The sequence below is a fragment of the Peromyscus californicus genome, unplaced genomic scaffold (assembly GCF_007827085.1).
Source record: "Peromyscus californicus insignis strain IS unplaced genomic scaffold, ASM782708v3 Scaffold_4__1_contigs__length_199733344, whole genome shotgun sequence".
Lineage (NCBI taxonomy): Eukaryota > Metazoa > Chordata > Mammalia > Rodentia > Cricetidae > Peromyscus > Peromyscus californicus.
The window spans coordinates 158,735,668-158,749,148 of NW_026294562.1; the positions used below are offsets into that span (position 1 = coordinate 158,735,668).

The window sequence follows — 13,481 nt, forward strand, 5'->3', positions numbered from 1 at the left end:
CACCTCCATGCTTTGTCTTGGTCCCCCAGCAACCCCTTCCGTGCCACCCCACCTACTATTGACCATCTGTCTCCCTCTCTTCCCAGCACAGTCGCCTGGCGTCCTGGCTTCGGGAGAGAGAGACCAGATCTTGGGATCAAGAGGCCAGGCGAGCGCTGCCCAGGACCCCAGGCTCAGTGCCAGCCCTAATCCCAGGGTCCAAGGTCCAGAGCTAGCGGACCGGGCCAGAGCCGCCTGTGTGGAGCTGTCCAGCACCCCGAGGCGGGGCGTGTGCCCCCCGGCCCGCCCCAGCCGCCTCCGCCCGCCCTGTCAGCGCCACTGCGGCTCGGCGGGCGCGTCACGTGGCTGGCGCGGCGCGGCCTCCCGGCTCCAGGCTCCGGCGAGGGGCCGGGCGGGAGGACAGACGGACCCACCGACGCACCCTCCTTGGCACCGTGCGGCGTAGCGCGGGGCGGCCCGGGGACGGACGGGCAGGGCGCGCCGGGGCATGGGCGCGCCGGGGGTCTCCGTGCGCAGGCCGGGCTGGGCGAGCCGGCCGCGGCTCGGGGACAGCGGCGGGCGACGGTCCTCCCCGGCGACCGCCGCTGAGCCCCCGCGGGGCCCGTGACGCCGCGGCCGATGTGGCCCCGCGCGTTGCGGGCCTGCACCGCCGCCGCACAAAGACGCCGCCGCAGCCGCCGTCCGCACCCGGGCCGCAGCCGCCGCGCCAGCCCTAGCCCCAGGCGGAGCCCCGGCCGCAGGGCAGCAGGCGCCCGCGCGCGGCTCGCCCCGGCATGGAGAAGCGCGCGGCCGCGGGGCCGGAGGGGGCGCCGGGCGCCAGGGCGCCGCTCGCAGTCGTCTGCCTGGGTGAGTGGGCCGCGCGGGGCCGGCCAGGGTAGGGCTTGGAGCCCCCACTGCCATGGCTCCCGTGCCCAGGCTGCAGAGCACGCAGCTCCCCGGCACCCTTGGGCTCCCGAGGAGGGCGACTCCCACAAAGCGGCCCTCCAGGCCCGGAGCTGGCGGGGGTGGGGTGGGGGGTGGGGGCGGTGGGAGCAAGAACGCCCGCCGGCCTTGGCTTCCTAGGGGAGGCCGGGGTTTCCCTGTGGCTTTCAGGCCGGCTTGCCTGAGCTGTGCTCTGGCCTCCAGAGCTGCGGACAAAGGCCTGGACTGCTGCTCCCTGAAGAAGAAACCGTTTCCTGCCTGGAGTCAGGGCAGGCCTGGGAGCTAGCCAAAGATGGAGAATCAGCCTGGGGGCTGTGGGGCTGGGGGAGGCAGATGTGAGAACTCATTTTCTCATTGTGTCTTCCTAGACCCAGATGGCCATAGGCCTGTTCAGCCCTGAGGGGAGTGGGAGTCTGTTCTGGGGAGGGCCAAGAACCTGCCGGGACTGGAACCTAGGTTAGAAGGCTCCTTCCCAGACCAGGACATTTTTGTTGTTGTTGTTGTTCACTTTCTCGGGGGCCCATTGCTGGAGAGGGGAAGGAAAGAGTTAAATCCTCAACCCACATGGCTCTTTATTTACCTTGATGAAGGAGGGAGGCCCTGAAGAGCTGGGGTCATTAGGGGACACCCTATGATGTCACCGGTGAGGGCCCAGGAACCTGACAGGCTCCCTGAAACCACTGAAATGATAAGTTGGATGGGGAGCTCATTCATTTTAAGTTGTAACTCTCATCTGGCCTCCAAGGATACAGAAGCTTGAGTGTGTGTGTGTGTGTGTGTGTGTGTGTGTGTGTGTGTGTGTGGTACTGCACAGGCTGGATGAGCTGTCGAAGTAGTGGCATATGCCCAACGTGCCTGCTTCACATGCTGTGGGTGGTCATAGCATCTGGGTCCTGGCTGTTGTGTTTCCCAGGTGGGCAGGGCAGAGGTAAGATTTTCCTTGCTCAGGAGCTGTCCATGCCTGGGTCTAGCAGAGCCTGGATGCCCTGGGGTGGGGATGGGGTGACCCCCTGTTTTTTCACCAAACGGAGAATGACTGCTCTAGAGATGAATGCCTCAATCAGGGAGGGGATGCCCTGATCCCCAGGAAGTTAGATTTGCTTCTCACTTGGCCTAGACTCAGTCTGGAGCCCTTGAAGTAGAACAGCAGATGGAGGCTAAGGACACTCCTGTGGAGGTAGACCCTTACTGTGGTGCGAGCAGGCAAACTCTGCCTTAAGGATGGTGGGATGCCCATCAAAGGAGGAAGCCCTTCGGGTGGTAGGAACCCTCTTGGAATGCAAAGTTCTTGGGACTAAGCCTATGTGATGGGTAGCCTCAAGCCTGACAGAAAACCAGCTGATTCTGAAGCAGGAGTGTCGCAACCCAGGACAATACAGTCAGGCTAGCACACTGCTGTTTCTGGCTGTGGGTGTATGAGGGCAGGTCCTAAGACCCTCTGAGTTCCTCATCTTTGCCTATCCCAGACGGAACAGAGCTGGGAGGGAGAGTTTCTGGCAGTGATCTGGGCCATGCCCAGTGAGATAAAAGGGCCTGCCTTGATTTCAACTGGATTGTCCTGTGTTCACTGCAGCCCAAACATGTGCCCTGGAGTCCAAGTCCCTTACTGATGCCTCTTTGTGTCTTCCACAGTGAACCTCTTTCTCACTGGGAGACTCAGCAGTGCGGTTCCTGCCTTAGGTGAGTAAGCCCCTTTCTCAGGACGGCCTTCAGTCTTGGCTGTACCCTGTGGCCATCAGGCCTCTGGTTGGAAAAATCTTCCCCTGTGCACCTTTACAGCATCACAAAGGAGCTGTTGGTCTTAAGCAAACTTAACTTAGTGTGCCTTGATTTCTCTGGTATAATAGGTGAAATGCCGGACTACCACAAACTTGGCCATTAGGGTCCACTGAAGCAATAACCTAAGATGTTCAGAAGGAATCTGGTGCTCTGTGGCTTGGTATTACCACAAACTGTCAAAATTCCTGTCTAGTTGATAGATGCGCCTCTTGTGGGTGGTGGCATTCCTGAGGGACCCTGGATGCTCATGTGTATTAAAATCATGCCTAGGCTTTACTTTATAGAGGTAAGATTAATGTTGCCACAGAGACCAGTACCAATGAGAAAAAAAAAAACAAAAACAAAAAACTGGACCTTTAAGACTGATTTGGTGGCACAAGCCTGTAATTCCAGCTACTCAGGAGACTGAGGCAAAAGATTGAACTTAAGGACTGCTTAGACTACAGAGTAAGTTCAAGGAAAGCCTGGCCGTCTTTGTGAGACTGTCTAAAACTTTTTTTTTTTTTAAAAGGGCTGGGGATGTAGCAGTGGTAGAGCATCTGCCTAGAATCCCCCAGAGAGGAGCAGGGGGTGTGACTCAGTGGTAGAGCACTTCCTAGAATCCCCCAGTGAGGGGCTGGGGTCATGGCTCAGTGGTAGAGCCCCTGCCTAGAATCCCCTAGTGAGGGGCTGGGGTGTGGCTCAGTGGTAGAGTCCCTGCCTAGAATCCACCAGTGAGGAGCAGGGGGTGTGGCTCAGTGGTGGAGCACTTGCCTAAACTGGGATCAAGCCTTAGTAGGTTTGGCCAGGCTGACTCAGGATGAGGGGAAGGCAGAAGCCACAGCTTTCATTGTGGTTTCCAGGAGAAAGGCAAAGAATCAGGCAAACAACTTTGAAAGCTTAGAATGGCCAGTTTGAGTCATTCTGGAGGCTAATTCTAGGGCTGGCTCTGACTGGCGGGTACCTAGCCCTGGGATTCTTCAGGGCAGAAGAGTGTATTGGCTTGTGTGTGAGGGTCTGGAGGATGGTGGATAAGAACACAGCCCTGGATCGACTGCTCTGCATGTGAAAGGCTTGTTCCAGGCATGCCAGCTTGCAGCAAAGAGGTCAGCACTAAGGTGTGAGAAAGCAGTGAGAAGTGCTGGCCTCTTGCCTGTCAGTGTTGGCTGTCCATCTGATGGCTGGCTGAGCTCTGATCTGGTGTCAGAAGAGGGAAGAGCAGCCACCGATACCCCTCCTGGGTGGTGGAGAGGCTTCCACTGTTTGGAGAATGAATAGGTTGGGTAGCTGTGAGGCAGGTGACTGAGGGAACCTGCTCTATCGTTAATACACCAAGTGAACCTCATCGTCTCTTGCTTCTTTAGTCAACGTATGGCCATCTTCAACAAACCCTAAAATGGTGTTTAGTGCCAGGTGTGGTGTTGCACACCTGTAACCTAGCACTGGGGAGGCTGAGGCAGGAGGGTTGCAAGTTCCAGGCCAGCCTGGGCTTCATAGAGAGACCCTGCCTCAAAAGTAAAGCAAATGTTTCAAAGGCTAAGTAATTGGCAGAAGTACACTGAGACAAGGTGCCTCGGGGTGTGGTCAGTAAGGATGTGTGACCCCAAGTCTGGGGACTGGAACTTGTGTTGTCTCTAGTGCCACACGGTGAAGGAGCCATGTGGCATGTCAGGTTTTAGGCTGCCACTGAGCCCATGAGACTCAGGGTGGGGAGAGCTGTCTGGTGGTGATCACAAGGATTATGGGAGGTGGGCAGAAGCATGGTGGAGACGTTCACAGAGTCTAATTTCTCTGCCTGTCTAGAAGATTGAGCTTCTGCTCCCCACAATCCTCTCTGTACCCCAACTCTGTGTTTTTCTGCAGCTGGGCCTCCTCTGCTGACCCAGGCTGGCCCAGAGCCCTGCCTTAGTCAGCACTGACCAGCCCGGCCCCACTTGATGTACTGACCACAAGGACAGCTCAGTTTCACATCCTGTTTCCAGGAAAGCACTGACTAGGTCAGGTGTCTGTGGCCAGGGTACGGTGCGGGAAGTGGGGTGAGCGAAGGCTGATATCTTGCAAGCGTGAACCCCAAACCGGCGGATGGGCATTGCTGTTCAGATGTGTCCCCCAGGTTTGCAGAGGTGGTACTCAAGGGACAAGGGAGTGCCTGGGAGAGAATGACCCAGGTCCTCATGTTTGGTTTCCTTAGCTGTCCAGACCTGAGGCCCAGCAGAGCGTCATCACTCACCTCTAGCGGTGGTTGTTCACACATTGGTGCCTGAGCGTGAGGTCCTTGATGTGGGGAGCAGGATGCACAGCTTGCATGGCAGTGACAGGTGGTAGGGTGGATCCTGGTGTCCCTGGAATCCAGTTCTGATCCCTCTGGCATTGCTGACCAGCTTCTCCCCGGCCTAGCCGACCCCTCCCAGCATGGGCCTCATGACTGCATTTCCAAATACTTTCTCTGTGGTCCTACTGTCTCCTAGCCCTTTCTCAGCTTGCACCAGATACATTTTGGTGCTTCAGCCCATCCCTTGCTCCTCCTGTGTCAGGTCCTCCTGGATCAAAAGACCTACCTCCTGAGTCCTGCATCCTGCCACTTCCCGCTGTGATGCTAGGGATGCCTGGATCAAGTTCACACTGTCTCCTACTAGTTAGGCATTGGGCCAAGTGCCTGGGGGTGAGAGAAGCCTGCTGCCAGGTCATAACATGCAGGTTGTCCTGGTTACCAATAGCTTCTGGAAATCAGATCTACAAGTCATGCTGCATCAGGCCCTGCCTCTGCCCTCTCAGGAGGATTTGACAAGTCTTCAGACCCACAACTAAGACACTGCCTCTAAAACTGCCATTCATCCCTTTCCTGTATAGTCTCTGAGAGCTCAGACAATCTCCTTTAAGAGCAAAGGTTGGTCTCCACCTCAACATCAGAGGGACCTCCCCGACACCCCCGACACCCCCAGGATCTCTCCTATACCAGTATCCCACGAACAGTCCTGTTTCTGCTCTGACCTTGCTATACCCTGTCAAATCCTCACCTCCCACAAGACATTCCTGTAGACTCCTGACCCACTGGTCTGTCCCATCACATGACTGTCTGCCTCGAGACGGTCACTTTCGTGATTGTCTCCAACCATAGCAACGTTCACCAACTCTACTTTCACAGACGTATAAGGTGTATCCTCACACAGGGTTACATATGGCCATGAAGGTTAGGCCTAGGCCCTAGTGTGGTGCATTGGGGTGGAGATGAACTTACTGTCTTGGAGAGTTGGGGTTCAGCGTGTTGACCAAGCTAGACACATCTCCAAGCTTACTGCCAAGTAGTCAAGAGCCCTTCATGGAGTAGACCCCTTCTCCCTCTTGATGTGAGACCCAAGTAGTAGTTGTAGAATCATGGTCCGGTACCCGTGACACCCCCCAGAGATGAGGAAACAGTTAACAGTGATGCTCTGTGGGCCTTATAGGATAGAGGGTTTGTGAAAAGGCTGAGTTGGGCTGGCAGTGGTCCAGTCGTCTGGACAGACAGGCCACCTAAACCCTGAACAAATGTGGGTGCACATGGACAAGTGTTCTGGCTGAGACAGGAAGAAAGCAAGATGTTGATTTAGGACCTTGGTGGAGTCTGTGTAGGAGGAAGACACCCCCAATCTCACTGGGTTCTGCCCGTCAGGAACCACTCACCCTGCACCTCAGGAAGGAGAAATCCTATAGGTCATATGAGGTAGACACCGAGGTCTCCACAAGATTCTCCAGTTAGTGGCTGGAGAAGTCCGCAGGAGCCAGGTCCAGCCTGGGGGCACCTTGCAGGTTCTCTTGAGACCCTGTTCTGCTAGCTTTGGCTCCTGGGCTGGGAGTGGAGTGCACAGCTCCTGTTTCCTTGGCAAAACCCCTGAGATTGGGGAGGCTGCATCCTCGGGCCACGTGTGAGCATCAGGAGCAGAGGAGCTGGCATGCACCTCACTGAGCTGGTACCCTTGATGCTGCAGAGAATGAAGCTCTGAGGATGGCCACCCCCACATTAGGGACAAAGGTGGCCTTCCCTTCTCTCCTTTTGTTTCTCCTTCCCATTTCCCTCCACTCCTCCCTCAAGTCCTTTTTTTCTTTCTTTCTTTCTTTCTTTCTTTCTTTCTTTCTTTCTTTCTTTGGTCCTTCCTTCCTTCCTTCCTTCCTTCCTTCCTTCCTTCCTTCCTTCCTTCCTTCCTTCCTTCCTCCCTTTTCTTTCTTTCTTTTCTTCCTCAGGGTTTCATGTAGTCCATGCCAGCCTAGAACTCACTATATAGCCCAGGCTGGCCTCAAAATCAGGCTCCTCCTGCCTCAGCCTCCTGTGTGCTGTGAGCCACCACACCTTGTTCAAAGATGGCGTTTCTGACTTAGCTCTTTGATGTTCTTGTGAGTAGGTTGGACAATAGGATGCTCGGAAGGCACCGGACTGCTGGGCACCTGTTGTATGTCAGGCACTTTGCAGGCCCCTGGGTGTCAGGCCAGAGTGTCCCAGCCTGCCCTCCTATGGGGACTCGTCATCAAACAATTTCTGGAACAGTAGGGAAGTCACTGTTGTGGCAGAGGCCGAGGAGGAGAAGAGGGGCAAAGGATAGGGGCTCCATTGGGGGTGACATGGTGAGGGCTTCCCTACGAAGGGGCCCCAAAGAGCTGGAGCTGAGGAGTGAGTGAGCGGACTAGGAGAGTGGGGAGCAGCCCTCACTTCCATAGGAGGGAGCCTGAGGATGAGGGAAGCAAAGATACAGGAACTATGAGGCAGTTCGGTCGACAGGTGAACATGTCATCCCCCTGAGAGATTGGGATGCAGAGGGTCGAAGTGGGGTCCTCCTGCAGCAGCTTCCTAGCCAGAGGCCACTACTGGAGAGGATGACTTTTCAGAGGCATCATGACAGGTGCCTGGAGTCTACTGAGGAAGTAAACTTGGAGAAAGCCTTGCTCTTTCGTCTGTAAAGTGGGCCCAGCCTTTGTAACAGGTTGGATTAGATAAACATTTGGAAGTCATGGCAGGGATGCAGCTGAGTGTAAGGGTGCCCTGCCTGGCCCTGGGAGAGCCCAGACAGCAGGGCAGGTGTGGTGTCTCTCACTCATGCTGGCTAATACTGGCTTTATCTTCATTCCCTCAAGTGGCATACAGTTGACGCTCCATAAATGTTTGAGAACTTAGGTTCTCCTGTGGTGAGAGGCTGAGCCCACCGAAGGACCAGGTGAATCCTGACTCTGCTACTAACTGGCTGTGTGCCCTGGAAAACATTTACCTTCTCTGAGCCTTATTTCTTTACCTGGTTAGGATATCTACCTCCAGTGTCTTTTCACATGTATTTAGATAAAAATCTCAAATTTTAAATTAAAAAGATTTATTTTTACTTATGTGTGTAATGTGGGGGAGGATGGGCTGTACATATGTATGCAGAGGCCAGAGAGGGCATTGGATCCCCTGGAGCTGGAGTTACAGGTAGTTGTGAGTTGCCCACTGGGGGTGCTGGGAACCAAACGCTGGTCCTCTGCGAGAGCAGCAAGTGCTCTTAAACACTGAGCCCTCTCTCCAGCCCCCAAAACCCAACTTTATACAAGGTGTACTGAGACCCAGACTACACTAGCAGCCAGCCAGGTCTGGACATCGCCACCTCCCTTCACGTCACCAGGGATTCTGTGTAAATTCTGTATAAACCCCAGCCTGCGAGGTCCGCAGGGATGACATGCTGTTAACTTTTGCTTGGTGCATACATAGTAGGTGTCCAGTAAAATGTATCAGATGACAAAGACCCTCTTTTCCTGGCACCGTGTTATGTTTTTAATATTTGTTTATTTAATTTTATGTGCATATGTGTGTGCTTGAGTGTATGTTTGTGCATCACATGTGTGCAGGAGCCCATGGAGGTCAGAAGAGGGCTTGGATCCCCTGGAACTGGAGTTACAGATGGTTGTGAGCAGCCATGTGGGTGCTGAGAATTGAACCCGGGTCCTCTGCAAGAGCAGAAAGTGCTCTTAACTGCTGATCCATCTCTTTAGCTCCCTTGGGGCTGTGTTCCACATGGTTACACAGGACACTCTAGTGAGATGGCCTGGGGAGGCCTCCATGCAGAAGGCTGATTTGTAAGACCACCACTAAGCTGAGGTTTTGAGACCTCACATGGCATGTGCTGGATGTCAAGGGGAATTAAAAATGTCTTGCTCTTTGTCCTACTGAGATGGGGGCAGGGACTGGACACACAGGGTCAAGACTCGACTGTACTACAGGACTGGGCTACACTGCCTCAAGTCTAGAGGGTCCCTCCTTGAATTCCACCCACACGTGACTTCATGAAGACTTGAGCCGTGGACTGGCTGGGCCTAGTAGAAGCTTGTGTTCAAGCCATGAGCAGAGTACCCCACAAAACCTGCTCTCCACCCTTAGGTGAGCGGACGTTTCTCGACCTTCTCTCCCAACAGCTGCCTGCAGTGGCAAGTTGGAACAGCACACTGAACGGCGAGGGGTCATCTACAGCCCAGCCTGGCCCCTCAACTACCCGCCGGGCACCAACTGCAGCTGGTATATTCAGGGTGACCGTGGTGACATGATCACCATCAGGTAAGCGGAGCCCCTGTGCGACTGCACATGTGTGTAGGCCTAGCAGGTGTGGAGGGCACACACACGTGGGTGTGGACAGGTGTGATGTGCAGAAGCCCAGGACTTAGCAGGGATGACGTGTGTGTGTGTGTGTGTGTGTGTGTGTGTGTGTGTGTGTGTGTGTGTGTGTGACAGGTATGTATGTGTTAGGTGTATAGACACATTTAGGAACAGGCAGCTGAGAGTCCTGGGTGGCCATGTGTGAGCTGTAAGCCTGCATGTTTATGTGAGCACATGATCATTTAATTGCCCACTTCCTTGGCTGGGTGCTCTGAGCTGGGTCACTTCCTGTACTGAGACTTTTCTTTTTAGTCCCCAAAAGTGAGCCTGAGGAGCTGGTGGGGGTAGTCTTGGCTGCTTAAGGTGGCAAAGGTGTCTGTTTCTGTCCTGAGGAGTGGCTTGAGGCCAGACTGGCATGGAGCCCAGGTCAGGGTTTCTGCAGGGACCTCAGGTGGTCCCTCAGTGAATGGAGCTGTAGATACGGGTGGAGGGCGACAGGGAAAGGTGCTAGTGAGTGTCACTGAAGAGCTAGAAGCCCAGACCTAGGGTGATCATGGGGACATTTGGCTAGGGAGTCTCCATGGGTTCTGTGTGCCACACTTGTAAATGCTAAAATCCAGAAGCCTGCCCCACCGCCCAGGGCTACTTACTCCATAGATCTGAAGGCTAGGAATGGGATGGGTATGAGCGGAGGCTGTTCTGGTTTCTATGCCCATTTTGCTCAGCTCTGGTGCCAGTGTTCCACCTGGCAACTTGCAGTCACCCAGCGGCAGTGTGGGGTAACCCCATGGGCAGAGTCCCACCTTCAGTGTGCAATCCTGGGAGTTTGTGCTGTCCAGTTGACTCAGGATGGGAGGGATCTGAGCCCTTGGTTACCACCCTTTAGGGGAACGTGTCAGAGGGCTGCAGACACTCTGGACTCAGATTTGAGCTGGGGGTGCTGTGTGTATGCCCGTGGGGCAGAGAGCTGGAAGGGAGCTGGACTGATGGCTGCGGCCCATGGATGCCGTGATCCCTCATGGAGCTGCCTCTGGACCCTGGGGTAGGGGCAGAGTGGACCCTGAGGGGCTGATAGCGCAGAGCCAGGCAATTTGGGAGATACAAGGAGGGCCACTAGGTGAGACTTTGCCATGAGCTCCAGCTTGACTACTGCTGGCCTGTCCTGGGCCATGAGGCCCCTGTCCTCCTACCCATCCCTGGGGTCCCCTCTGCCCCACAGTTTCCGGAACTTTGATGTGGAAGAATCTCACCAGTGCTCCCTGGACTGGCTCCTGCTGGGCCCAGCAGCGCCACCTCGCCAGGAGGCCTTTCGCCTCTGCGGCTCAGCCATCCCACCCGCCTTCATCTCTGCCCGCGACCACGTCTGGATCTTCTTCCACTCAGATGCCTCCAGCTCTGGCCAGGCCCAGGGCTTCCGCCTCTCCTATATCCGAGGTGATGCAGCAAGCTTTTCCTCTGGCCCCAGTTTTCTGCGAGGGCTCCCTTTACCTGCCTTACTAATCCTGGGGTAGGGGTAGGGCTGATGTCTGGGGGTGCTTCAGTGTCTCTTTAGGTAATTGGCCCCAATTTGCTGGAAGTGAACCTGCCCTCAGCCTAAGCTCAGCTCCGATACTGAACCTAGCCTTCCGTCCATGAGTCTGTGCCCTGTAGGTGGCCCTGCTTCTTTGTACAGAGCCCCAGTTGGGCCTGAACCCGTTTGCCTGCTCCCAGCCGCAGGCCTGGTGCTGGAAGGAGGCTCATCTTGTCCCTCTTTGCCTCCAGGGAAGCTGGGCCAGGCCTCCTGCCAGACAGATGAGTTCCGCTGTGACAATGGCAAGTGTCTGCCTGGCCCTTGGCAGTGCAACTTGGTGGATGAGTGTGGAGACGGCTCGGATGAGGGTAACTGTTCAGCACCCGCCTCGGAGCCACCAGGCAGCCTGTGCCCCGGGGGAACCTTCCCATGCAGTGGAGCCCGCTCCACACGCTGCCTGCCGGTCGAGAGGCGCTGTGACGGCACACAGGACTGTGGTGATGGCTCTGATGAGGCTGGCTGCCCCGACCTAGCATGTGGCCGTAGGCTGGGCAGCTTCTATGGTTCCTTCGCCTCTCCAGACCTGTTTGGCGCTGCCCGCGGGCCTTCAGACCTCCACTGCACATGGCTGGTGGACACACAGGACCCTCGGCGTGTGCTGCTGCAGCTGGAGCTACGCCTGGGTTATGATGACTATGTCCAAGTGTATGAAGGCCTAGGCGAGCGTGGGGACCGTCTCCTGCAAACACTTTCCTACCGCAGCAACCACCGGCCTGTGAGCCTTGAGGCGGCACAGGGCCGCCTCACCGTGGCCTACCATGCTCGTGCCCGCAGTGCTGGTCATGGCTTCAATGCCACGTACCAGGTGAAAGGTTACTGTCTTCCATGGGAGCAGCCATGTGGGGGCAGCAGTGAGGGAGATGATGGGAGCACCGGGGAGCAGGGCTGCTTCTCAGAGCCACAGCGCTGTGATGGCTGGTGGCACTGTGCAAGTGGCCGGGATGAACAGGGCTGCCCGGCATGCCCTCCGGACCAGTATCCCTGTGAGGGTGGCAGTGGCCTGTGCTACGCACCTGCCGATCGTTGCAACAACCAGAAAAGCTGCCCCGACGGCGCCGATGAGAAGAACTGTTTTTCCTGCCAGCCGGGCACCTTCCACTGTGGTACCAATCTGTGCATCTTTGAGACATGGCGCTGTGATGGCCAGGAGGACTGCCAAGACGGCAGCGATGAGCATGGGTGCCTGGCCGCCGTGCCCCGCAAGGTCATCACCGCTGCCCTCATTGGCAGCCTGGTGTGCGGACTGCTGCTTGTCATCGCCCTAGGCTGTGCCTTCAAACTCTACTCACTGCGCACGCAGGAGTACAGGTGGGCACCACGTGGTGGCCTGGAGCCCCAGTTCCTAAGTTTCCCTGGAGAAAATCTCACCACATTTCACGCTATGGGTTTGGGTCATCCCAATACAGGAAGACTGTTCTTGTGTGTGCATGCAGAGGTCCGGAGGCGAGGGTGGGGTCCCTAAATCCTGCCGTTATGGCAGGTGTCTATCATTCTTCCCTTCTGCCCGTTGCTTTCAGGGCCTTTGAGACCCAAATGACACGTTTAGAGGCAGAGTTCGTGCGGCGGGAGGCCCCCCCATCCTACGGCCAGCTCATCGCACAAGGCCTCATCCCACCGGTAGAGGACTTTCCTGTCTACAGCGCATCCCAGGTGAGCCTCCATGAGTTTGAGATCCTACAAGGCCCAGGTTTCTTTCCTGCTGGGGGCCAGCTAGGGCTAGGGTGTTTGGAGTGGGGAAGGCGGAGGAAGCTCAGATTAGCCTCTGGTCTGGAAGGGGGTTGTTCCCAAATGACCTGGCCCTACCTTAGCTGCTGCCCCACCCCCAGGCTTCAGTGCTGCAGAACCTTCGCACAGCCATGCGACGACAGATGCGTCGGCATGCCTCCCGCAGGGGGCCATCCCGCCGCAGGCTGGGCCGCCTCTGGAACAGGCTTTTCCACCGCCCACGGGCGCCTCGAGGCCAGATCCCGCTGCTGACGGCTGCACGTACCTCACAGACCGTGCTGGGTGATGGGCTCCTCCAGGCAGCACCAGGGACTGTCCCAGATCCCCCAGCACCCCACACAGACACAGGCAGCCCCAGGGAAGCTGGAGATGGGACGCCCAGTGGCCCTGGCCATGTACCAGAAGTGGGGCCTTCAGTGCCACCCCCACCCTTGAACCTGCGAGATCCAGAGTACAGGCCAGAGGACAAGGAGAGAAAGGCCTGTGAGGACCCTCCGGAAGACAGCCCAGCCCCTGTGGACACACCTCCAGAGCCCTGCTTGGCCCAAAACCCCTACCCCCAGACTCCCACTGCCAGCAGCGCCCAAGATCCCCACTCACCAGAGTCATTGGGAGTCTGCAGGAGCCCCCCACCAACCTGCTCCCCAATATTGGAGGCTAGTGACGACGAAGCCCTGCTGGTCTGCTGACCCATTGGACACGCTGGTGACTGCCACAGCCCCGCTTTGTAACCAGGGAATACACAGTCATTTCTACCCTGCCTCTGCATTATTTCTTACTAACAGAGGCCCACCTAGCATCCCCGTGGAAGGCCTGGGCACTCAGCCAGTGGGCTACCTCTGCAAGCCCATAGCCCTGATGGGCATTGCTGGCAGGGGCTTAGGGGCCCATTAGTTGGCCTGGGAAGGAGGGTGGGGT

At 56.6% G+C, this 13,481-nt stretch overlaps 1 protein-coding gene across 1 annotated transcript; it reads left to right on the forward strand.

Moving 5' to 3' along the window:
* Nucleotides 1-727: 727 nt before the first annotated feature.
* Nucleotides 728-13,323, forward strand: Lrp3 (LDL receptor related protein 3). The gene is made up of 7 exons (XM_052761617.1): nt 728-846; nt 2,554-2,601; nt 9,091-9,229; nt 10,488-10,702; nt 11,030-12,146; nt 12,356-12,488; nt 12,665-13,323. The coding sequence occupies exons 1-7, from the start codon at nt 774-776 to the stop codon at nt 13,250-13,252; spliced, it is 2,313 nt and encodes a 770-aa protein (XP_052617577.1). The 5' UTR covers nt 728-773; the 3' UTR covers nt 13,253-13,323.
* The last annotated feature ends 158 nt before the right edge of the window (nt 13,324-13,481 follow it).